Below are 25135 nucleotides of genomic sequence, written 5' to 3'. Positions count from 1 at the left end.
ACAGACATCGCGGCCAAGGGGCCGAAGAGGCAGCTGCAGATACAGAGCGACTACTTCACACAGTCCAACGACACTTGGTGAGACTCACTCACGGAGTACTAATGGCGGCGGTAGAGGATCTTCCTAAGGATATGCAACGTCATGTGGTTGGCATGCCACGTGGCTGGGTCCACACTTTTAGGCATGTGGCCAATGCGATAGCTTCCTACTTAGCCGCTCATCCTGAGACGGGGCATTAGATGTACTAGACATGATTATGGGCATTTGAGTCCCAATTTTGTATATTTTTTGGACAGACTTATGTACACTCGAGATGTTTTATGATATATATATATATATATATATATATATATATATATATATATATATATATATATATATATATATATATATATACAGTTCGACTTTTTTGATGCTTGATTTTATTGTGATGAATGATTAATGTGCCAGTCTAATGCTTGATTAGCGATAGAATCAGCTAACCAATTATGAGATCTTGGAATGTGCAAATAATTAATATAAGTAAATGATCTTTGCAACAACCTCACCCTTAAATACTGGTGATATAAACATGGATCCCTTACCCAATAAATGTTATTCAATTGCGACACTATCAATTGTGAATCAAGATAAACTACCAACGAGTCAATTCCATGAGAAATTGCCTCGGATAGTAAATTAATGACGGTAGTATACTCAGCCATATTATTTGAAGCAGGACCAATGCATACTCCCCTTGATACCATCAACTGACCAGTTGGATAGTAGAGTACCCAAGCTGCAGAAGCAAGGTTCCGAGTGTGCCGATTAGCACCATCGGCGAATCCAAAATAGACCAAGTCATCCATCAGCACCTGCCACAGCAGACCAAAAAGTGTTGATATCAAAAACTCTCGATGAGATATGTACAAATATACACAATATACAAAGAATCCATTGCCTAGCTACTACTTAAGCAAAGTACTTCTTGAGGTAGAGCCCGTTTCGGGGCTCCGCCAACTTGTTTCCTTCAAAATCGATTAACTCATACAACCATTTTTCTAAAACTCGTTTAATAATGAAGGGACCATACCACATAGGCTTAAATTTGCCTGCCCCCAAGGTGTCCTTATCTTTGTCATAGACCAAGACAAGGTCACCTTCAGAAAATACTTGAGGATGGACAGCTTTATCATACTACGTTTTAACCCTTTTCTTATGAGCCTCATTCATCGTGGCAGCATCTCGACGCTACTCATCGAGATGTTCCAAATGAAGGAGGCACTCCTCGAGACTAGAAGTCTCTGGAAGGAGCTCAACAACTAACTTAAGAGATGGAATTTCACATTCGATAGGAAACATAGATTCCATCCCATAAACTAACTGAAAAGGTGTGAAACCAGTAGCAGTCTTCACGGAGGTTCGGTATGCCAAAAGAGCCGGATACAACATAAGAAGCCAATTGGACCGATTTTTGTCGATTGTCCATTGTAGGATCATCTTAAGAGTTTTGTTGACTACCTCGACTTGTCCATTGGCCTAAGGATAATAAGGAGACGAATGCTCCTACCGGAAACCCAATTTAAGAGCCAATTCAAATATTAGTTGATTCTGGAAATGACTGCCATGGTCAGTGACAATCTCTCTCGGGATATCGAATCTTGAGATAATCTGATTAAAAAGGAACAATTTTGCCATTTCACTATCATTTTTATAAGTGGGCATGGCCTCAACCCACTTCATAAAGTAGTCTACAACCACGATAATGTACTTGTGATTCGTCGCTGAAGGCGAATTACAAGTTGTAAAATCGATACCCCACTTAGTAAAAGGACCGACAGTGATAACGGGAAAAAGAGGAGCTGGATGTGTGCGCATATTTTGAGTATAGATTTGACAGGGGTGACAGCGTTTGACCGCTTCAACACAGTCTTTAAAGAGCGAAGGCCAAAAATAGCCGACACGCAAGATGCGCTGGGCTGTAGCAAGCCCTGATAGATGACCACCACAAGCTCCACTGTGGCAGTCATTGAGCACTGACTCTACTTCCTCTAAGGTTAAATAGTGCTGAAGGATTGAATCAACCCCTCGATGATATAATGTATCACCTATGATAACATAGTTCTTGGCTAGGTGACGTAATTTCCGGTGTTCATCCTTAGAGAAAGTAGAGGGAAACTTCGAAGTCTGGAGATAGACAATGATATCTCCATACCAAGGGTCGAGTGAAGAGATGAGGAATAAATGTTCGTCGAGAAAACTTTCCTCATAAATAGTATCCTCTCCACAGGCAACTCGGAAATTAGCTCGGCGAAAACCATGGATTTCTTAGACATGGCGGAAAAGAAATTGAGATCAAATTCTTGTAAAATGACTATCCATCGGTTATATTTGCCCCCAATCACTCGCCTACTAAGGACAAATTGAAATGGATTGACCGCCGCTAAGACAATAGTTTTGCATAGCAAGATATAATGACGAAGTCGCTGGATAGCATGGACAACTGCCAAAGCCAATTTTTCAACCGGAGAATAGCGAAGTTTAGGACCTATTAAGCCTCGGCTCAAATAATAAATCACATGCTCCGTGAGAGCATCGTCTTCCTGAACGAGAACCATACCAATGGTTGATTCTGCTGCAGCGAGATATAAAAGGAAGTCCCTACCATAATCCGGTGGACTCAAAAGCGGGGCAGAGACTAATGCCTTTTTCAAAGCATCGAACGACCACTACGCAAAGTCGTCCCATACAAATGGAACTCCTTTGCGTAGAAAATGCATAAACCCTTTAGTGATCTCGGCATAGTTTGCTATAAACCATCTTAGGAAATTAGCCTTCCCTTGAAGACTTTGAAGTTTTCAAATTGAGGACGAGGGAGGCAACTGAATTATTGCCTCAACCTTGAAGGGATCAACCCGAATCCCTTCATTTGACACGATGAACCCTAATAACCGACTGGACGTAACCGCGAAAATGCACTTGTTGGGATTCAACCGGATTTTATAAAAATGACATCGCTCAAAGACCAATCGAAGATGACTAGGGTGATCAGTTCTCTTTTGAGAACGAGCAGCGAGATCATCCAAGTATGCTTCAATGATATGTTTAATGTCGTGGAAAGCATATGACATGGCCCACTGGAAAGTGGCTCCAGCATTTTTAAGACCAAAAGGCATCTTTCTGTATGCAAAGGTACCCCAGGGACATATAAAAGTTGTCTTATGTTGATCTTCAGGATGGATAGAGATCTGATTATACCCAAAAAAAACATCCATGAAGGAAAAAATCTCATCACCCACACACTCATCAATAATATGATCAATGAATGGTGTGGGGTAATTATCTTTTGGATAGGCCTTATTTAGGTCTCTAAAGTCGATGCATACTCAGATTGTTCCTTGATTTTTATCCATAGGGACTAGATTAGACACCCAATCGGTAAGAGGAACAGGGTATATGAAACCCACCTTGAGCAGCTTCTCTACTTCAGCTTTAATGGTTGTTGATTTCCTAGGATTAACCGGCCGAAGCCTTTGACGAACCGCTTTGGTGTTTTCATACGTCTTCATCTCATGTTGAACTATAGATGGATCAATGCCAAGAATTTCTTCATAAGACCAAGCGAATACATCTCGAAATTCCTTGAAAAGGTCGGTGTAAAATTGAATTTCTTTAGGGGAACATTCGATTCTGATGAAGATATTCTCGATCACGTTAGGGTTCGTAGAGATGTTTATAGGTATCATTTTTGAAGTCACCGACATATTACCTCCGGCACAAAAGTGTGCTGGAGCCAAAGGATTTGATACCGTACAAACATCACTAGTAAAGAGCTTGGAGAACCTAGATTCTACTTCCTGCAATGGAGGAAGAAAATATGAACGATGGTGTAAGTCTTCCCAAGGTCGATCTATACCCATCATTGCTTCTAGGATTGCTTCTTCAGAAGGTAAAATTGTATCTAAGCAGTCCAGGGTAGAGGTAGAATCAAGGGTCTAGGCCAGGGCCACATCACCATCTAGCTCCTCCTCAGAAAAAGGAGTAGAGTGGTCATCTGTAGAGTTAACGATAGATTGATATCTAAGCTCAGCTACAGACATAGGGAATGCCATTCCATTAACTTGTCCTTTAGCTAATGTGGTTGTAGGTGAAGGCATAGTCCAAGGGTCTGAAAAATAATGAGTTCGAAAGAACTCTTTTCGAGGAGACTCCTTAGATGATGAAACGACATTGATTCTAGCGATAAGAGAGGGAAAATCAAAGGTACCCATCGATGAGGAATACATCCCAACTCCTAGATTCTTAGTAGGTGGACGAGGGTTATCCACTAAAGGAATAGTAGAGTCAGAGATTGCTTAAGGATCAACTCGACAATAATCCAATTGATCAACCTTAATGATTTTCCCTTCATGAGAAAGCAAATGACACGAAATAGAGTTGAAACGATGATGTCCATTTCGTATACCCAGTTCCTTCCTAAGAGGAGATTGTAGTCTAGGTTAACACCAATGACTTCTACTTCAATATTAACGAACTTCCCCCCAACACATATGGGAAAGGTCGGGATAATCCCATGTGGCTTATGAGAATGTCCAACAAATGCAGTCAGGACGGTAGGTGAAGGAACAGCCGAAGGTGATCCAATAGCCTTCCAGCATGACATTGTTATGACGCACGTGGAAGCTCCTTCATCAATAACGGTACGAAAAATGTTAATTTTCCGGTATGCATACTTTATTTGGAAAGCTATATGATGAGGGAGTCGCTTTTTGACATTTAACATGTCGAAAGTGAGCACTAAAGAGTTAGTTGGATCAACTACCCCAATCACCGAAAGTAAAGCACTTTGTTGAGCCGGACACGACTAGAGAACCTATAAAGCGGACATGGTGCACGAACTTTGAGCTAAATCCTCAACAATGGAGTAATTCTAGGCAGCCCTAACATTAGGATTAATAGTTGCGTGTTTAGCGGAACCTTTTGATATCCGTGGTATAGTCTCGACAAGGGTCACTCAATATGAAGGTCGGTATTTCTGGGAGCAGTTTTGTCCTTGGAAGTTTTGGCTTCACCATAATCACGTGACCGAGTGGCCACATGGACATTGGAACCCATCATGAAAACATTTGATGACTTTTCCCTTTCCTGGTTGCCCCCTGCGGAGGTTCCAAGGTTTGAACTCGCGCTAGCAAGAAGTTGCTGCCCTTGGGGAAAAGGGTTGGTTAACACAAATTGAGAACTATAAGTCCCTTGCTACCCTAAAAATCACTGAGCGTCTTCAATCTTGGGGTAGAGGTGAGTTAAATGGTCTCCACCACATAACTTGCATGGAAACTTGGCTTTCTTTTTAGACTCATTTCTACCACCACCAGCATTATTGCCAAGATTATTTGCATCAGTCTTCCCATCTTGACTCTTTTTCTTACCTCGTCCTTTCTTCTTCCCATTGGAATTTTGATTTCCATTGGGGTTGGTAGATTGGACAGCATTGACTGAAGAGGGTTGGGAAGACAAAGGGTTAGATGATGTGACTTGATTGTTAGAAGCAGTTTGTAAAGACAACTACTGCAATTGGCTCAACAAGTTCACCGAATTTGTGTCTACCGATCCAACGATACCATCCACATGGGGACCTAGATTTGACTTGGCTATATCAACCTTAGACCCAAGAGCATCTAGCAAGATTTTTTTAAGGATCCCAGACTGAGAGTAAATCAATTCTAATTGTTGGGCCCTAAAAGTAGCTTGCTCCTCAAAATAGACTCTGGACATGGAGACATCCTTAGAGATTTCAGGTTGTAAAGATTTCAAAAACCATTTGAGATGGTATTCTAGAGGGATTTCGGCTTTAATGAGCCTCTTTCTTCGTCTCCATTCCTGAATATGGTCAGACATGTGAGTTGCCATGTCCTGACGGAAATTGGCCAGAAGTTTTGTTCCGGCATCATAACGGATGGGCAACTGGAAATGATTTAAGAAAATATTAGCTAAGTCAGTGAAAGATGTAAAGTTTCCCCTTGGCAACTCTATATACCACTTGGCCGCATTACCAGTCAAGGTGCGTTGAAAAAGTCTCAACCTAATCGAGTCATCAATAAGGGAGTTTGATGAGCACCACAGATGGAATGTGGTTACATGGTCGCCTGGGTCTTCACCGCCCTTCCCTTCAAATTTTGGAATGTCCGAAGGGAGTTTGGTTGGGACCAAAGGCTAGGCCAGGTTGTATTTAATTGGATCGTTTGTTAATTTCATGAGATATGGCAAGTTCAAAGTTACCAGAAAAGGAAGCCTAGCAGGACCTTAGGGGTTCCACCCTGACTGGGCGGAGCTCCAAAAGTTCTGAAAAGATTGGCCTGGATTTTGAAAGGCACCAAGCTGCCCGAAGTATCCAGCAGAACTAGTTGAACCAAAAGGAAAGCCTTGTGATCCAGCAAAACTCAGAGTTTGACCAACTCCGGCCGCAAAACCTCCATGACCGGCGAAGCTTCCTCCTAAAGGATTATAAGGAGTGGATAACCCCTGATAAGGATTCCAAGCAGTAGCTAAGGGAGGAATACTTCGAAACGAACTAACTGTGGAGTACGGCCCATTCCCTTGTTGGCTGAAAAACGGATTCCCAGTTCCCATGCCACTAACCGCAGGGTTAGTCCAACCTTGGAAAGGATTTCTGCTTTGTCCTGTAGAAGAAAAAGGCATAGATCCTACTGTCGGGTTGGAATGTGGTATATGACCACTTCCGAAAGGAAAACCCTGGAATGAAGCCGATCCACCCATCATGGATGTGGAGGCACTAAATAGAACTGATGGAATACCTTGTGAATGGGTGCCAAAAGGGAAGAATCCAGTACTAAAAGCATTGGCTTGGGAATTTCCACTCATAGAAGGAATGGAGGTAGACCCAACAAAAGATGTGCTAGCAAAAGACCCAAATAAAGATGCAGAGGGGATGGAAATGGTTCCTCCCCCTTGTACTGATGTTGGAGTCTGCATAGTTGTAGTACTTGTAGTAGAAGCCATGCTTCCAGTAGTGGTCATCGATGGTAAGTGCGTAGTGTGACCTGGACTTGACGGTCTATGCGTCAGAGTCCCAACTTATCATAATACTTCCAGATAGCTAGAAGGTAAGGGAGAATTCGGAGCTGCTAACGACTCTTGAAATTCTTCTACTTCTATGTTATCTTCCGTCTGAAAGAGAACTTGAGAAATAACTGGAGTGTTCCTCTCTTGTTCTGTGGAAGTACCAGGCCTATTTTGAACACTAATGTCTCTGTGAGGAGGATCAATCCCTGATGCGTCAACTGCCATGGGACAAAACCCACCGACAGTATTACCTCTGCGCCTTCTAGGAGAAGGCTCTAAACTTGGTGGTGAAAGACCACGAAGTCTTCGAGACCATCTAGGTGATCGGTCAACCACTTTGAATTTTTTATTAAGATCTAGCTAAAGACTTAAAAAATGAAAGCTAGGCCAACTAAGAGCACATAGCACACACTAAAAAGTACCTAAAAGATACAGCCAGTCAAACAACTTTCGAGTATTTCTACTCTGGGTGATGAGGACCGGACACCAAAATACAAGAAAGTGAAGTAAGGGGCCTTCCGAATATAGTCTGGGATAATGACGGCCCAGGCCTATCAGCGAAGGTAACAGAGGAAGTTATGATGACCTCCTAACAACAGCCTGCGCCGGTGCAAGCCCCCAAGCTTCGCAAGGGTGCCCTCCAGTAGTACCGCTGAGAGTGATGCAACGTCGACCTCAGTTGCCACGGGATTCCCCTCCGCAGCCACCTGTGTAGATCCCTAGGAGTAGAAAATAAGGTTAACAACTCATATCAGAAGCAGGTGGAATAGTCTTGAGGTTAGATCCGACAAGTAGGAAAGGGGGTATCTCTCTTCCCTGTCTTCAAAAACCCTCGTGCTTAACTCCTAGATCCGGAGCTTTCCTGGTCTCCCTAACGCTATTGGATTTTCACTCACTATTCAGACTCCTATGTTTGATAGTTTAAATGGCCTTGGAGAGTTATCTCTCCACTCGCCTAATCCAAGGCCCTAAAATATCCTAAAACTTGTTGGTGTGTCTAACTTGACAATTATAAAAAGTTCTAGTATATTTTAATTAGCGCTTGTTTTTAAATGGGTTGTTCTTTAAGTCAAGGGATAAGTGGAAGTGAAACTAGTGGTGCTTTGATGCAAAAGAAATTAATAAAAACCAAACTACACGCAAATGCACTTGTTCTTGTTTTTCGATGAAATAAATTTCTACTGGGTTCAGAGGAACTTCAAAAAAAACAACAAATTCTTCTTTTCTTTTCTTTTACTCACGCTCCACACTCACAAAAGTTAACAAAACTATAGATGCCTAAAAATATGTGCAACTCTATCCTAATGCAATAAGTACATGCTGATGCAAGACTTAAGACTACTCTAAATCAAGAAATGAAAGTTACTTGTTTATCAATTTTTATTTTGCCACTTAAAATGTTTAGATGGAATATGAGTTGCTACTGTTCATTTCGTCTAAACACTAAAAACAAGTTTCAAGACAAACAAAAATGCACTTTCATTCACTAAAAGGAAACTAAATCAAAACAAAGTTCAAGAAAGCAAAACTAAGTTTTTCAAAACATTTTCTTCAAAAGAAGAAGCAAAAACATATTTTCAAAAGTGCTCTCAACAAGACTGAAACTTTATGATTGAAAAATCGACACCAAACACTTTGCAAGCTGACAACACAAAATGGATGAAAACTCAACAACAAAGATGTGTTTCGAGATGCTTTTAACAATCAAAGCAGCAATGAGAGGTTTGGAAACAAAGACCAAAAGATCAAAAAGACAATTTTCAAGAAAGAGTCAATCAATAACTTTCGAAAGAAAGAAAAGTAGATGGTCACAAAAATGTAGTTTTAACAAGCAAACACAAAAGGTCACCAAAACAAGATTTGACACAAAGACTGAGATCAGCCTTTCTGCTCTGGCAAAACAGAGCAGCCAAGACTCCTAACAAGAAATCTTGTGTGCTTAACAAAACGATGACGCTTGCAATAAAACCAATAAGACCAACACTTTCCAAAATCAGAGAGAATTTGAAATCAGATACTTGCTGTAAAACTAAAAACTGACACAGAAAAGTAACTGTTCAGGACTGAATCAAACCAGCAGACAGACCTTCAGAAACAAAAAGATTTAAAAAATCTTGAAAATTGCAAGATATACGCGACTGTATTGATGTACAGCTGCATGTATACATGACTGAGCCTAAGGAAACCTGCGTATACGCAGGTTAACTTAAGGAAACATGCGTATATACGCTTCTGTAAACAAGAAAAACAACGTATATAAAAGATTTCAAGAAATAATAAAAAACAGTATGAAGAAACTGACCAAACTTACAACTCAAATTCCTACAGGAACAGACTACACAGTAACAGGAAGCAGACAGACAGCTGAGCACTGATTGGCTTGAACCAACCCAAACTAGGAACAACAATACTGTTGTCCCCAGTGGAGTTGCCAATTATGTTAAGGGACAAATTCCCCTAGGGTCTTTGGGTTGAAACCTTAGCAGATCATAGGTTGTCTATACAGAGAAACACACATTCCATATAGCCATAATGCTAAGATAAGAAAACTATACGATAAGGGGCATACCTGGGGGTCCTACATTTGAGAAGATCCTTCCAGGGTCCAAACCCTCTTGGAGTTCCTTTTGCTCCTTCAACCTGCAAAACAATCAATTCAAGAAAGTACAACAGTATATGGACTAAACATCATAAAGAAATCATCTTCATAGTACATTGAAAGGTAGTTAGTTATGCAATTAAACAACCATTCATATATGAATCATAACATGGATATCATAAACATGAAGAAGATTTATGTCAGGAACAAAGACAAGTGTTTCTTTTATTATAGACAAATAAAGTACAGAAAGGAATAATTTCACTTGATTCATCCTTTCGCAGGCTCCAAGCGGAACCGTCCTCTGGATATGTCCAGTCTCAAGCCTTTAACAAACTCCTTCCATGACTTACTCCATGATATCTCCAATGGTAGAAAGACATAATCACACAAGGAAACAAGGGTTTCCTATAAATGGGGGAAGTGCAGGAGGCACTAGGATCTTCAGACCTGGTCATGGAAATCTCAGCATAATAACCTCTCTCTCTCTTCTCTCCTCCCTTAGGCCTTCCCATTGAAGCCTTTTTATACTTCTCCCAAAGTAGTTTTTTAGTTGGGAATTAGTTGGGAATAGTTGGGCCACGGGCACTAACAGGTGATCAGTAGGTGAAACTCATGATCTTCACCCGAAATTAAAGAGATTTAATTTTTTAAAGTGTTTTAAGACATATATGCGGGTTGGGTATACACAGACCCACGTATACACGCATTTAGCTCAAGGAAATGTCACGTATAGGGAATAAAACACTATTTTTTTTTAATTTTGGACCAGGTCTGGAAGGAAGGGTTGCCCTGGGCCATGAGTGCAGCATCACAAACCTCAAGAGTGAGATTTGGAGCTATAATAGGAGATGTACCATGAGTTAAAAAAGGTAGAAGAGGAAGATAAACACAAAGATGAGGAAGTTGAGGCAGGAATACACAAATTAATTTTGCAAGAAGGCATTAATGGTTGATATTCCCTTAAATACACAAGAAACTTTAATGAAATATATATAAGGATTACCTTAATATATTCATAATATTGTATTCATGTTTAGTCCTACTAACTTGGATGAATTAGTTGTTTAAGCAACTTATATTGAAGCAGGGAAAACTAGAGTTGGTGTATCATTGGAATCAACGTCTAGAAAAGAGGGCAGGGGTAAGGGAAAATCCAAGAGGAAAAATTCAATTATGATGGAAGAGGAGAAGCTATCTTGCAAGAATTGCAAGAAGGAAGGGCATGATGAAGAACATTGTTGGTAACTACACCCTGATAAGCGGCCAAAGTGATTTAAAGTAGATAAGGGTAAGAAAAACATTGCAGCAACAATAACAACAATATATTTGGGTTCAAAATCATGTGATGAGGCTCAAATTGCAGTAGGTTTGGCAGGTAAATATGATGATGGTAATGATTCTGATAGTACATTTGATATAGAAAAATGAAAATTATTTCATATAAGGGTCATTATGAAGCATACTAAGATCGACACTTTGTTAGATAGTGGGTCTCAAGCTAATCTAACTTATGAGGAAGTGGTTAGGCAGTTGGGATTAAAAACTAAAATGCATCGTAAACGTTACACACTAAATGGGATGAGAAAAAATCATAAATTTCCAGTAACTAAGTAATGTATCTTACAATTTGCAATCACATCTCAATTTGTGGATAAGGTAACATGTGATGTAGTGACGCTAGATGCATATGGAATGGTCTTAGACATCCCTTATTTATATGATCGAAAGAGTTTTTTTTACAGGGAACAAAATCAATATCATTTGGTTCAAAGAGGATTTAATATATTGTGCATTCTCATCCTATAAAGGCAATAAAATCTTTTTAAACAATGGAACAGTTAAAGAGGGTAGCTTATGCAAGTAAAACCATGTTTGTGCCAATAACGAAGCTTAAGCACAAAATAATTAAAACAAATCAGAAAAATTTTCTTAAGGAATCTGAAATTGTGCAACAAGTATAATTTTGTGATAAGTTGAGTTGTGTTCCAGTTTTGAAGAGTCGACAGGGTACAATTTCATTTATGTTAGTATGTTTTATGTTCTTATTCAACTTGCTTCTTTTCAACAGTATGTAGGTTATAACAACAAATATGGATGTAGATATGGATGGAAAATGGAACACTATTCTTTGTGATTTTTATCTTGTACAGATGATTGTGTGGATGAGTGACATGTACAGATTCAGAACAGGTTGGCCCAAAGATACCGAGCAGGTGGAGAGACATTTTCCTCACCATAAAAACAATGCAGACAACCTTTTTGTGTTCCAAAAGGTCTTAATGGGGAGGAATGATTCGAATGATCCAAAATGATCAAGGAGCGATATGGAGTATCCAAAATATGCTCAAAGTTCTGGGAAATGCTCAAAAATCAAAGTTGTCAGATTCTTTTCAAACCAACTCCATTACGTAGACTTCATCATTTTGAATCAAATGCAGCTTGAACGGGAAAAAAAGGATATCATATGATGAAGTTACCGCGAGTCAAAGTGGGTCAAAAGTCAAAGGCCAATTCTCAAGGTTTTGATAGTCAATGATCAACTCAGGGTTCTAGCGGTCAGAGTTCCAGGATCATGGTTCTAGTCGACACATCGCGCATCTAGGCGGCATATTACGGTTGGTTGAATTTGGACCAGCCGCAAAGTGACACATGGCCCTATCATAGGGTGACATGTGGCCTTCCAAGATTGGTCAAAATTTAGAAGGCTCGACCAAGAAAACCCCACAAGATTTGAACCCCAGACCTGCCAGCCATATTTCACGTGACTTACCAATGGAGCACTGATACGTATTGTTGTACAATGGACACAACTTCTATTTAAAGGTTATTGAAGACGCATATGGGGGAAGTGATATGGCGGGAGGCCATAATATCCCCCCACATACATATCTCCGTGAAATTTAACAAATGGCTACCATCACTATAAATAAGGCCTTGGGCCATAACTTTATTATATACATTATATTTATTATAGTTACGGTTTGAGGTGGCGGGTCCATTGACCCCGCCACCATATCTTTGTTAATTTTTTTTAATATATTCCATATATATCATACAATCATCGCTGAGAATCAAAACAAAACCATGCTAAATGAGGATTGAAACCTTGACCCAGGGTTATATAACCAACACACTCAACCATTGAGTAACAAGGTTGTTTTTTTAACAGTATCATCTCGTTTTAAGTGTAGAAAATAGTCATTTTGGCTTATTTTAACCATTTGGAGACTATTTTGAGCACGAAAAGAGTCGAAATAGGGGGTTTGAGGCCTTCAGAACACATTGGTGGTATTATTTTGATGATTTGGAGCTTATATTTTGATGTACAAACATTTTGAGAATTTTTAATAAATAGGCCTCGCCACTAAAGACCGAGCCCAGAGACATAGGCTTGAAGATAGCCGAACTTCGTTTTCAACGTGTTGGTGTCATTGTATCTTGTGTGGTTTATTGTTAATGTTTATTTGCTACAATTTCCTTTCAAGTTGCCTATGTGTTTTAATTTGAGCTCTTCTTATTGGTGGTTTTTAATTACATGCATACGCTTTTAAAAATTTAATAAACCAGTATCAATTTCGATTGGGATTTCAGATCAATTGGTATCAGAGCTAATTATTGATAGTTTGGTTTAAGTGTGCATGATCACCAGGAGAAAAGCAAGGCATGGTGAAGGAGAAATTTTTGAAGGAGATCTAGAAGTTGGCTCGAGAAGAAGGACAACTCGAGGAGAAGATATGGATAAAGAAGGAAGAGGTGATCATCCTTTTGAATTTGATGTAGTATTTGTGGATGATTTCATGACATTGCGAGCCATGGTTCAGAAGATATGCCATGAGTTCAAAAAGGTGAAAGAGGAAGATAAAACCAAAGATGAGGAAGCTAAGGCATCACAATATGAAAATCCAAAATATGAAGCACCATCTGATTCAGGTAAAAATATAGAGATTGATGATGATAAGACATATCCTATTTCTTCTCTTTTTGGTGGTCAACTTGAATCATATTCTCAAAAATCTTTGCTTAAATTGGATGTGAAATTCAACTTACCCATGTATAATGGTGAAATCAATGTTGAGAAACTAGATAAATGGATTAGACAGATGGAGGTGTATTGTAGTGTGTAGCAAATTTTTGATGATGTGGTCAAGATTCATTTAGCTTCGCTTCATCTAGAAGGCACAACACTCATCTGGTGGTAGAGTAAGTTACAACATGGGACTCAACATATTGGTAAGATTTCTACATCATGGAGTGATTTTGTTTCTACACTTAGAAAGAAATTCTACCCATTAGGATATAAGGATAAGGCCTTAATATAACAGAAAAGTCTTAAAGTTAAGAAAGGACTATTAGTGCAGGAATACACACATGAATTTAGTAAGAAATCATTAATACTTGATATTCCCTTACATACAAAATAATCTCTAACAAAATATATAGGAGGATTACCTTAATGTATTTGTAATATTGTATTCATGTTTATTCCTACTAAATTGGATGAAGTAGTTATTCAAGCAACTTACATTGAAGTAGGAAAAACTAGAGTTGGTGTATCATCAAAATCAATGTCCAGAAAAGAGGGCAAAGGCAAGGGAAAAGACAAAACAAAAAATTTCATTACGATGGAAGAGGTGAAGCTCCCTTGCAAGCATTTCAAGAAGGAAGGGCATGTTGAAGAACATTGTTGGAAACTACACCCTGACAAGCGACCAAAGTGGTTTAAAGGAAAGAAGGGTAAGCAAACGTTGTAGCAACAATAACACCAACATATTTGTGTTCAAAATTAGGTAATGAGGGTAAAATTATAGTAGGGTTGGAGGTAAATCTAATGATGGTAATGATTATGATAGTTCATATGATATAGTAAATGAAAATTATTTCATATAAGGCTCATTGTGGAGGATACTAAGATAAATACTTTGTTAGATAGCGGGTCTCAAGCTAACCTAATTTATGAGGAAGTAATTAAGTAGTAGGGATCAAAAAATAAAAGGAATCATAGACCTTACACACTAAATGGTATGAGTAAACATAAATTACTAGTAACTAAGAAATGTATCTAAAAAATTCCAATCATATCTCAATTTGTGGATAAGGTAATATGTGATATAGTGCCACTAGATGCATGTGGAATTGTTTTTGGTAATCCTTATTTATATGATCGAAAGCCAATTTTCTACAAGGAACATAATCAATATCATTTGTTTAAAAGTGGAATTGAATATATTGTGCATTCTCATCCTATAAAGGCAACAAAATATTTTCAAATAGTGGAATAGTTAAAGAGGGCAGTTTATGCAAGTAAAACCATGTTTGTACTATCGACGACACTTAAGCATAAAAAAATTAAAAAAAATTAGAAAAATGTTCTTAAGGAATCTGAAATTATACAAAAAGTATCATTATGTGATAAGTTGATTTGTGTGCCAGTTATGAAGAGTCAACAGGGTACAATTTCATTTATGTCATTATGTTATGTGTTGTTATTCAACTTGCTTCTTTTAAGCGGTATGTGGGTTATAACAACAAATATGAATGTAGATATGGATGGAAAATGGAATAAGGTGCTTTTCAATTTTATGTCGTACAAATGATTGTGTGGATGAGTAACATGTACAGATTGAGAACAGGTTGGCCCAAAGATATCGAGCACATGGAGAGACATTGTCCTCACCTTGAAACAATGTAAACAAACTTTTGTTGGTCCAAAAGGTCTTAGTGGTGTTGTAGCAACTACAAACACCCTTCAAAATTTTGGCCTACATCTAATTTCGGAGCCTCCTTTGAGAGTTTTACTTGATGACTGCATGCAGTCCGATTCACTCCGTGAGCTCATGTGAGTCTTCACAGCCACCTTGCTTGATCATTCCACCCAATATTTTGCATGTTGATGCCAATGTCATGCCTGCTACCATGTTCTAGTCACACTCAAGGTCTTCACTTCATGTGTACATGTTGTGTTTGCTATGTAAACATTTTTCGAGCTCAAACACGGAGTCACATTCATTATCGTGTAAGCATCATCACGATCGACCAACGCTCAATCACAAGTGTCACATTTTTCACTCACACTGCCGATCAGTCATGTTGAGTATTTGTCTAGATGGTTCGAGTCATCTCGTCGTCTAGTCATTTAAGTGTGTGTTTGCAAGATCACGTATGTATGTTTCACTCGTTCACACATTTAGCCACTTTGTTGAAGTTCTGACGACCGGATTCCCCTTTGATAGCTATACCATCACCCTATTATCAACTCGATCGACTGTCACCCAGAACAAGGCAGAAGCACCAAGCAAGCCTATTCAAGGTGCACTGCCCGCAAGCAAATCAATCAACCTTCATGCTGGTCAACCGGAGAGTTTGACCTGACAGCTACCCCGGGACTGACTCCCCTCAAAAATTGCACAGAGGCTGCAGACCTTGCCCACTCCACTGACTGATAAAATTGCACATATAGGTTGGATAGAAATCCAGTGCCTGTCCTTGTCTCCCTCATAAAATTGTGCAATTTTTCTAGCAAGCCCTCCCGACAGTCGACCGACTGCTCACCAAGAAAATTGTGTAGCTTTCATGAGCAAGTGCTCTGCTACCAAGCACTCCTCTTAGCTCAGAAACTACACAGAGGTGATCATCAGGCCAACCTCCCAGAATCAGTGCAGTTTTTCCTGCTAGCATCTCCTGACAACTAACTTCTAGTTCCCTCTAGGAATTGTGCAGTTTTTGCTGCCAAGCTAAAGCAACTGACTGCCAGTTCTCCTCAGGAAGTGCACAGTTTTTGCTGCCAGTGACCCAATATTTGACTGCTAACTCCCCTTAGGAATTGCCTAGTTTTTTCTGCCAGTGTCCCAGCAGCCAGCTGCTAGTCCCCTCTAGGAATTGTGCAGTTTTGACTGCTAGTCTCCCATTTCCCGCTCCGTCTGGAAATTAAGTAGATTTTGTTTACCTAGCCTTCCCACAGTTCAAGTTGTTCCTCCCAAAAACTATGGAGTTTTGTCCTCCAACTGTTCAAGAGCCTGTGGACAATCACTGTTGATCCAAATTTCCCATATTCATAACCCAGTGACTGTTGCATAGTTTTCATCATTAGTGCCTGAAGCCTCCATCCCAGCTTACAATATTGTCTCCTCTCTCGATAACCTGCATTCTAAATGATCATGCTTCATGGTAGACTAGGAGGTTTTTTGGATTTGATGTCGTCTTGTCATGAGTCACTGTAGATACAGGTACACAAATGAACATGGTGCGACGATGGATGGGATGAAGAAATGGAGTACATGCAGAAGGACATGTTTGCCAATAGATGAAAAAATAATGCATGAAAGAGATGTGCTTGCGAACGGATGATCATGCAAAGATGTGTTCATGAATCGATCGACGAGAAAACATGCAAGATGTGTTCATGGATGGACAAACATGCACTTTTCGCAAATGGACAAACCTGTCAAGCTTACCAACATACAAGAAAGGAGCATGTGCTAATGCAACATCAAGTGAACGGATGACCATCGAGGACTCTGTGCACTTTTCTATGCGGAGGTGAAGCTATGACACACCATGAGGAAATCCATCACCTAGCAACACTACAACTCGACATGCACACTAGTAGAACATGAATGTACCAACATTCTCATGTCGAGTCTTTTCATGATTCATGTCATCCACATCACTATTGTGGGCCATATTGTCAATCAATGTAATGTAATGTGGAATTCCAAGAGACCCACTTGTTGTATGAAGAGTCATGTAAAGTTGAAAAGTCATTGAAGTCAAACAGTCATGAGGGTAGTCAAACAACCACAAGGGTCAGTTTCACCATTGGCTATAAAACCCCCTCATTTGTACATGTAATGGACTTTTTCTCACCTCCATTCCTCCAACATAGCCTTGAGAGTCTGTAATTTTTTCTTTAAGGAGTAAGTAGTGGCTCTGATGCCCCTCACACAGGGTTAGTGATGTATGGTGTAAATATTTCTCTTGGGAATTTCGCTTAATTCTGAAGCCTGCTAGCAAGCCAACACATTTTCACACATGTATTGTAACTGTTGTAAGACTACTCTTGAACACTTATAATGCATGTTGCTTTAACCTTTGTTTGACACTTGAACTAATTCATTTGTTGTAATACATATACGTTAATGAAAATTTGTTGTATATGTTGTTAATGTTATCTCACCTGTGTTGACTACTCTCCTAGACACCAGACAAACCTTTCACATAAAACTTGCTACAACAACCATTGTACTCGCGTGGGCTAATCTGTTGAGTGTTATACGTGTTATCTTCCCTTGTGTGTTGTGACTACTGCATCCGCGTTGGTTGTTCCGTCGGAAGCTGTGCATGTGATGTTGTGTTGTGTGTTCCTAGAAGAGTTGGGGCTTCTCCCAACCAACTTCGGACTCACTTCCATCCTCTCCCTCTATGGTGAAAGAACCATTGACACAAGTGACACTTACAATCTCCAGGCACGTGAACCTCACTTCTCGAAAGACAAAGCAGACCACTATCCTCTGTTGACAAGTAAGAGTTGAGGCAAATATTTAAGATAATGGAAATCAAGCCATCGTACCAGATGGGACTCCTACACCAAATGGTTTGAGGTCTAGTTGGGACTTTATACCAGGGAGATCCCCTGATTTTGGCGGGTCTAGCACCATCAACATTTTGGCACTAGAAGGAGGGCGAGATGACAAGCTAAGCCCATACATCTAGGTTGAATATGTTACCCAATGAATCATACACAATTCGTGCTCCCAGGGTGTTTCTCTCATTTCTCCCTTAATTAGCTATCAATCTACAATGAGCTTCTCGATCACTTGTCCTTGTCAAAGTTTTATGGTGAGGACAGAACATCCGTAGCCGAGCACATTTCTGATTTTCTTCATTTCTAAAAATCTCATGAAATCGATATTGATGATCTTGTTTGTGTACTCTTCTTCCTAACCCTTGAAGGTCATGCTAATCGGTGGTGTCATACCCTGCCACCTGGCTCCATCCATTCCCTTCTCACTTTCCTCAAGGATCTCCATCAAGCCTCCGATAAGTGTGACCGCCAAGATGTCTATGAAAGAATCTCTCATTTAAGAATGAAGCTTGTTGAATCAATTCAGGACTTTGCTACCCGCTTCCTTCACCTCTGTCACGAAATTCCTGAATAGTTTGTGGACCTTGACTTCATGAGCCGAGAGCTGAAACACTTGGTTCATGTCTCCCGAAATGGTGAACCTCCTAATTTTCCTTCTTCCTCAACTCTTGTGGATCACAAGACACCTCATGTCTCGAAGAGGGTGCCCCCTCGCAGCAACTGCAAAGCTAAAAAATCTACGCAGGCGGAACCCCCTCTCAGCGGTTGAAAAGCTGAAGAATCTCTGCGACATGTTTCCAACCCATCTGTTTGGTTGTTCCCAATGGAGGAAATTCCAGAATGGTTAAGAAAGCCTATGGAAAAAAATCATCTCTCCATTCCACAAGAGGACATCACCATTCCTAACTCAAGTCTTGCGTCTAATCTACATTTCTTCCATCCTCCATCATCTACAAACCATGACTCCTTGAACCATCACTCACTTGAGCGATCTACTTCACAAGCTAGTTGTGTGAGCTCTCTTGATTCTCGAGCTGCTGGCTCAAGTAGCAGTCACATGCAAGGAAGTCTCATCATATAAGTGGAGGAGCAGGACAATGAAGATACAATCAATTTCCGATCCACGAATCTTGGTGAAACATCATGCACAATCAATTCTTTTGATCAGCCTCCAGTCTTAGGATGTCATCACTCCCATGATTCCGTATGTTTTGATGAATGCCCAAGCACATCATATGATTTATTGTCATCTCATGTACACTCTAACTCAGATTTGGAATGCGCACTAGTCAAAACATACATCCATACCAAAGCTTCCACTTCACCTCACTTTCCTGTGTGTCCTATCATTCACAGTGTATCAACATGCGTCGGAGACACTTCGCGTTCTATTACTTCTTCATCTTATGAGTTATCTCGTCAATTGACACAAGGAAATGAGGTTGTCCATGATGAAAATCGTCTCAATACATAGGACTCTTCCCACTCATTATCATCTTGTGTGTTGCATGAAGACAACTTGTCAAGTCAGCTTGCTGAAATTTTTTATGAAGCATGTGACAAAGATGGCTGTCATCCTAAGAGAGTTTTTGAAATCAGTAATAACAACCATCCTCAAGGCATGCATGATCTGGTTAACATCCCAAAATGCAATTTTTCATTTCTGGAAAGTTTCGGGACATGGCAGGGAGTCGAGGCACTTCAATGTCCATTGATGGTTATCTCAAGACCTCGCAACTTTGGTAAGCACATCAAACCAAATAAGATCTTGTTTCTCACACATAATCCATCTATCTTCATGGTTGCACTCGACGTGGATCACTGTGTAAAGAATATTTACTGTTCGGGGTATGATATTTCAAAATTTCATATTTTTGCGAATGATCGAATCCATGAGTCTGTTACAACATGTTCATCTTCATGCACCTCTCTTACATCCAATTCGGGTTGGGAGTGCTTGTCCCTCATGCAATCATGGGACAGTGAAGTTGATCATCTCAAGGACTATCTCTATCTAGAATCATACTTATCATATATTCACTCTCGTAATAATATCTTTTCTCTTTTTGCAAATTTTACATGTCAAATCTGCCCCTCATCATAGCAGCAATCTCCCTGTGTGATGTCGAGTACACAACCTATCACACAAATTAAGTTACTCTCATTTCACCACACCTCAAATGCTTTCATACATTCACAATGCTGGCATCCTTTCTACATTTTTGTGATTACCATGATGCCTATGCTCTTTTTCACCAGCTGTAGGTGGGTGTTCTATCATGTCTAGCAGACAACGAACTTGGTTCCCTCAATCAAAGCGTTCACACGATTTTTCAAATGTCAAACTAGGAATCTGGCATCTCAACCAATTGGACTGATTTTTCTTCTATCTTGGGTGGCTGTCATGCAGTTTGTCATTTTCCCAAGAGTACATCCAATGACAGTCGCCTAGCGCACTATGATATTCACCATGTAACATCTTTATTCTTAGACTTCTATCAAGAAAGTGAGGCACCTCAACATGTATTGATGGTTATGGCAAACCCTCATTGCCTTGACATGACTGATGAGAATGGCCATATCTATCTATCTGTATCAGATTCCCATCGTGATTCCCTCTCTCGAATCAGGAATCCATATTCTCAAAGATCACGAATCTTTCAAAACAACCATCATGAATTTTATTCCAATCGCTGAATGGTTGGAACAATATTACTTGGTGAGTCCTGTTGCAGGTAACAAGCTTTAGTCCTTCCTCACACTCGTTAAGAAACTTGGTGCAAAACAACACGCACTCGCAAGAGGCCTCCGAGGTTTGTTGAAAAATGATAGTCACGGAAGAGGTAAGCATGTGTGTTGGGTGGTTGTGACACATTCTTCTGCCCACAGGCGAGACCTTCTCTCTCGTGTGCAAGTTTGTCAAGTTTTTTCATTCTCTGTTGCACCTATTTTTTATCTGTTTTAATCACTCGTATCTTTGTGACTGCAGGTCAGGTACACCTATGATGGCTTCACTGGAAATTTCATTTAATGTAACTCTGACTGTTTAACGTAGGAGTAGGAGTAGTGTTTTCTTTTTTGCTAGTCTTTGCTTTGTGGTTTCATGTTTGTTTGCTTACTGAATTGATTGCTTTTCTTTCTTGTTGTTGTTTTCAATTTGGTTGCTTCACTTACTATATTTTTTTTTTGTTTGTTTGAGTTGCTTAATACCTTACTATTTTTGTTTCCATAAATAAGTGTTACCATCTACTAAGTTCTGGATTTTGAATGAGTATGTGGCTGAGATATCAAGAGACTTGTGACACTATAGCACTTGGCCAGTCATGTGTCCGTCTTCTCTGTGCTTGGTTATAACCTTCAGCCGATGAAGTCTTGATGGAAAATATGAGCCGTATACAAGGGGATTTTTGGGCTAACCATGAACTTGTGTCCACAATGAGATTCCCCATGCTTGTACTCAGCCTTCTGCTCTGTGTGTTCAAGCTCATCCAACTAGTAGAAACAGAGAAGGGGAAAATATAAACGAGCAAACCTATGTCAGAGGTCTTACATGCTTATATGAAGGAACAACCTCTTCTACTCTCAATAATTCAGGATCCCTCTTTTGCCCCAAAAATAAATAAGTTCCTATGCACATTCCTCTCGAAAAAATACAAGGGTGAAAGAAGAGAAAGGTTTCCTGTGTAGAGAGGTGAAGCATGCAACTCCACCGAGGTACTGACCAGGCTCGCTGGCAGTGGATAAATGTGTGTGTTCCTACGTGAATCCACCGACACACTGTCCAGGCTTGCTGGTAGTGGAGAAACACTAAAGATGAAAGCTTATACTACAAAAATATTCAACTTGCGATCTAAACTACTCTTCCCGGATTCAAAACACTGTGATCAAGTTGAGCTTTTGATTGTGTTTGACTGAGTTGGAAAAGGGTGAACCATGTATGTCCATGGGGTAAGTGGGGAAGCTGAAGTAACCCACACATCAATTAATACTTACCGAAAGACCAAGGCCCTATGCTGACAATGAACCAAAATAGAGAAGTTGGAGTTCTACCAGTGTGTCGCCAAGTGTTGTAGTGGCTAGAAACACGCTCCAAAGTTTTGGCCTACATCTAATTTCAAAGCCTCCCTTAAGAGTTTTACTTGATGACTACATGCACTTGGGTTCACTCCGTGATCTCGTGTGAGTTTTTGCACCCACCTTGCTTGATCATTCCACCAGGCCAATTTCATCCTTGCAACCATGTTCTGGTCATACTCAAGGTCTTCGCTTCATGTGTAAATGTTGTGTTCGCTGTAAACATACATCACGCTCAAACACAAAGCCGCATTCATTATCATGCAAGTGTCATCACGGTCAACCAATGATCAATCACAAGTGTCGCGCTTGTCGCTCACACCGTCGGTCAGTCATGTTGAGCATGTGTGTCTGGATGGTTCGAGTCATCTCGTTGTCTAGTCATGTAAGTGTGTGTTTGCAAGATCACGTATGCATATTTCACTCGTTCACACACTTAGCCACTTTTCTGAAGTTCTAACAATCAGATTCCCCTCTACCAACTGGACCACCACCCTGCTATTGACTTGATCGAGTGTCACCCATAACAGTGTAGAAGCATCAAGCAAGCCTTTTCAAGCTGCGCTGCCTGCAATCCAATCAATAAACCTTCATTCTAGTCAACCAGAGAGTTTGACCTGGTAGCCACCCTGAGATTGACTCCCCTAAAAAATTATGCAGAGGCTGTAGATCTTGCCCGCTCTGTTGATTAAGAAAAGTTCCTAGACAGGCCAGATAGGCACCTAGTGCCCATCCTTGTCTCCCTCAAAAAATTGCACAATTTTTCTAGCTAGCCCTCCTGACAGTCAACCGGCTGCTCACCCAGAAAATTGCGCACATTACAAGAAAAAAGGACATTGGTGAGGGGCAAAAAATGTCACCATAAGCTCATTGGTGATGGTCAAAAGAGTCTTCATCACCAAAAGTGGCGTCGCCAAAAGTATAAGTGTTGTGGTGACATTCAAAGTCCGTCACCAATAATGATTTATAATGACGGATATCAATTATCACCATTTCATATGAGAAATGATGACAGACCATAACCTCGGTCACCAAAAACTGAATGTCACCAAACGTAGCATTGCCAAAAGTATAGGTGTTATGGTGACATTCAAAATTCATCACGAATATTGATTATAATGACGGATAGTGACTGTCACCATTTTATATGAACTACAACAATTTATTGTAATGGATCTTTCATGGCCATCACTATTGGTACATATATATGGTGACGTTTATTGACCATCACCTAAAGTTGCATTACCAAAAGTATAGGTGTTGTGGTGACATTCAAGGTCCACCATGAATATGACTATAATGGCAGATAGTGAACATCATCATTTCATATCAACAACAATGATCTATGATTATAGACCTTTCATGGCCGTCACTATTGATGCGTATATATGGTGGCGTTCGTTGACCGTCACCATTTCATATTTTGGTGAGGGTCAAAAAATTTCACCATAAGCTCATTGGTGATGGATAAAAGAGCCTCCGTCACCAAAAAACTAACGTCGTCATTCCATATGGATATTAGGGCACGATGGAATCGAATCACCAACCTCCTTCTTGTAAAGCAGTTGCTCTTCCATTGAGCTAGCACCCTTTAAAGAATGAGACTTTTAAAAAGTAGACCTTCAAACTTCATAAATTGTGAATTCTACAAATTTTAATAAATTAAAGTCTCAACAATCTTTTACTAAACAAGAAAAGAAACATAGAAGTTGCAGGCCCCTACCTAATGGTTATGGAAGTTATGAAATGTGGGTGGAGAGAAAAATAGTTACGTATAAGAGAATCAATATTTTCAGTTGAATACTCAATTAGAAGTGAAACTTTGAAGACATTTATAACCTATAAATGACCTATAACTAGCAAATGCACCAAATATTGCAAAGGAGATGTCATAAGTGGATAGCATATGGAAGAAGAGCATTGATGAAGACACATGAAATATGTAATACACTGAGTGAAGGAAAAATCTCAATGTTGTTGTTGTTGGGTGTTTAAATATCTGAATGATATCTAAATTTCTGTACAAATGTAGCATGGATCTCTGGAAACCATGAACGATATATATATATATATATATATATATATATATATATATATATATATATATCCCCTTCACATAAACCAACATGCAATTTGGAATTTCACAAGTTTGCACTCAAAACATGACAACAACCAACAAATAAAAAAATGGACTTTTGCAAAAAGAAATAGCTTCACCTTCATTCTTGAGCTACTTCTATTTATTTGAATTTGACTTGTGACATTCTTTCTCTCACAAGGAATCAAAATCATCACTAGTATTAAATTCATCCAACATGGAATTTGGAGATCCCACTAACATCTATGTTTTTGTTGCCATGCCTGAAAACCATGGAGATCCATGTCGATAGTAGAATAATATGTGTGCCTGTTGCTCAAGAACACATTCTTTATTAACCATTGTTACCTAACATAAACCAAAGAGACAACACAATATAAGCGAAATCCCCTACTGGAATATAATCATAACTTAGATAAGAAGTCTAAAAGATGTTCTTAACTAATAAACTTTGTATTTGGAAATTATGTTTATTTAGATTTAAAAAAAAACTACATTGTACAACACTTCTGTCTATTTATCTAGACAATTATATCATAGCATATGTCACACAGTAGCAATCTACGGTACCTAAATTAAAAAGACAAATTTTCTCAAGAAAATAGATTTGAAAAGAGCTTTGAAAACTATATCTTTGTCATCAAAGCTTTAATTAGTTTAACAATAAACTAGTTGGAGTTTGAAAATCAAAATCATTCATAGGAAACGAACAAGATAATGG

General features: G+C 39.5%; 1 protein-coding gene across 4 annotated transcripts in view; it reads right to left on the bottom strand.

Annotated features, from left to right (window-relative positions):
• Positions 1-25135, bottom strand: part of LOC149251966 (uncharacterized) — a 66360-nt gene that overhangs the window by 20384 nt on the left and 20841 nt on the right. For 3 of the 4 annotated variants that reach the window (XR_016266031.1, XM_089456599.1, XM_089456600.1), the window contains 2 exons: positions 24534-24762; positions 9629-9699 (listed from right to left, as the gene is read on the bottom strand). Coding sequence is in view for 2 of the 4 variants with exons in the window: in XM_089456599.1 (XP_089312725.1) it covers positions 9629-9699; positions 24534-24626 (164 nt within the window). In the remaining 2 variants the exon portion in view is untranslated. The remainder of the gene's footprint in view (positions 1-9628; positions 9700-24533; positions 24763-25135) is intronic. The other variant, XR_016266032.1, reaches the window with a different exon arrangement.

Source organism: Pinus tabuliformis, chromosome 7, assembly GCF_031772625.1.
Source record: "Pinus tabuliformis cultivar Carrire ecotype Pingquan chromosome 7, CPIR1, whole genome shotgun sequence".
Taxonomy (NCBI): domain Eukaryota; kingdom Viridiplantae; phylum Streptophyta; class Pinopsida; order Pinales; family Pinaceae; genus Pinus; species Pinus tabuliformis.
The sequence above is the reverse complement of the archived record's forward strand: the minus strand, read 5'-3'. Positions and strand labels throughout refer to the sequence as shown.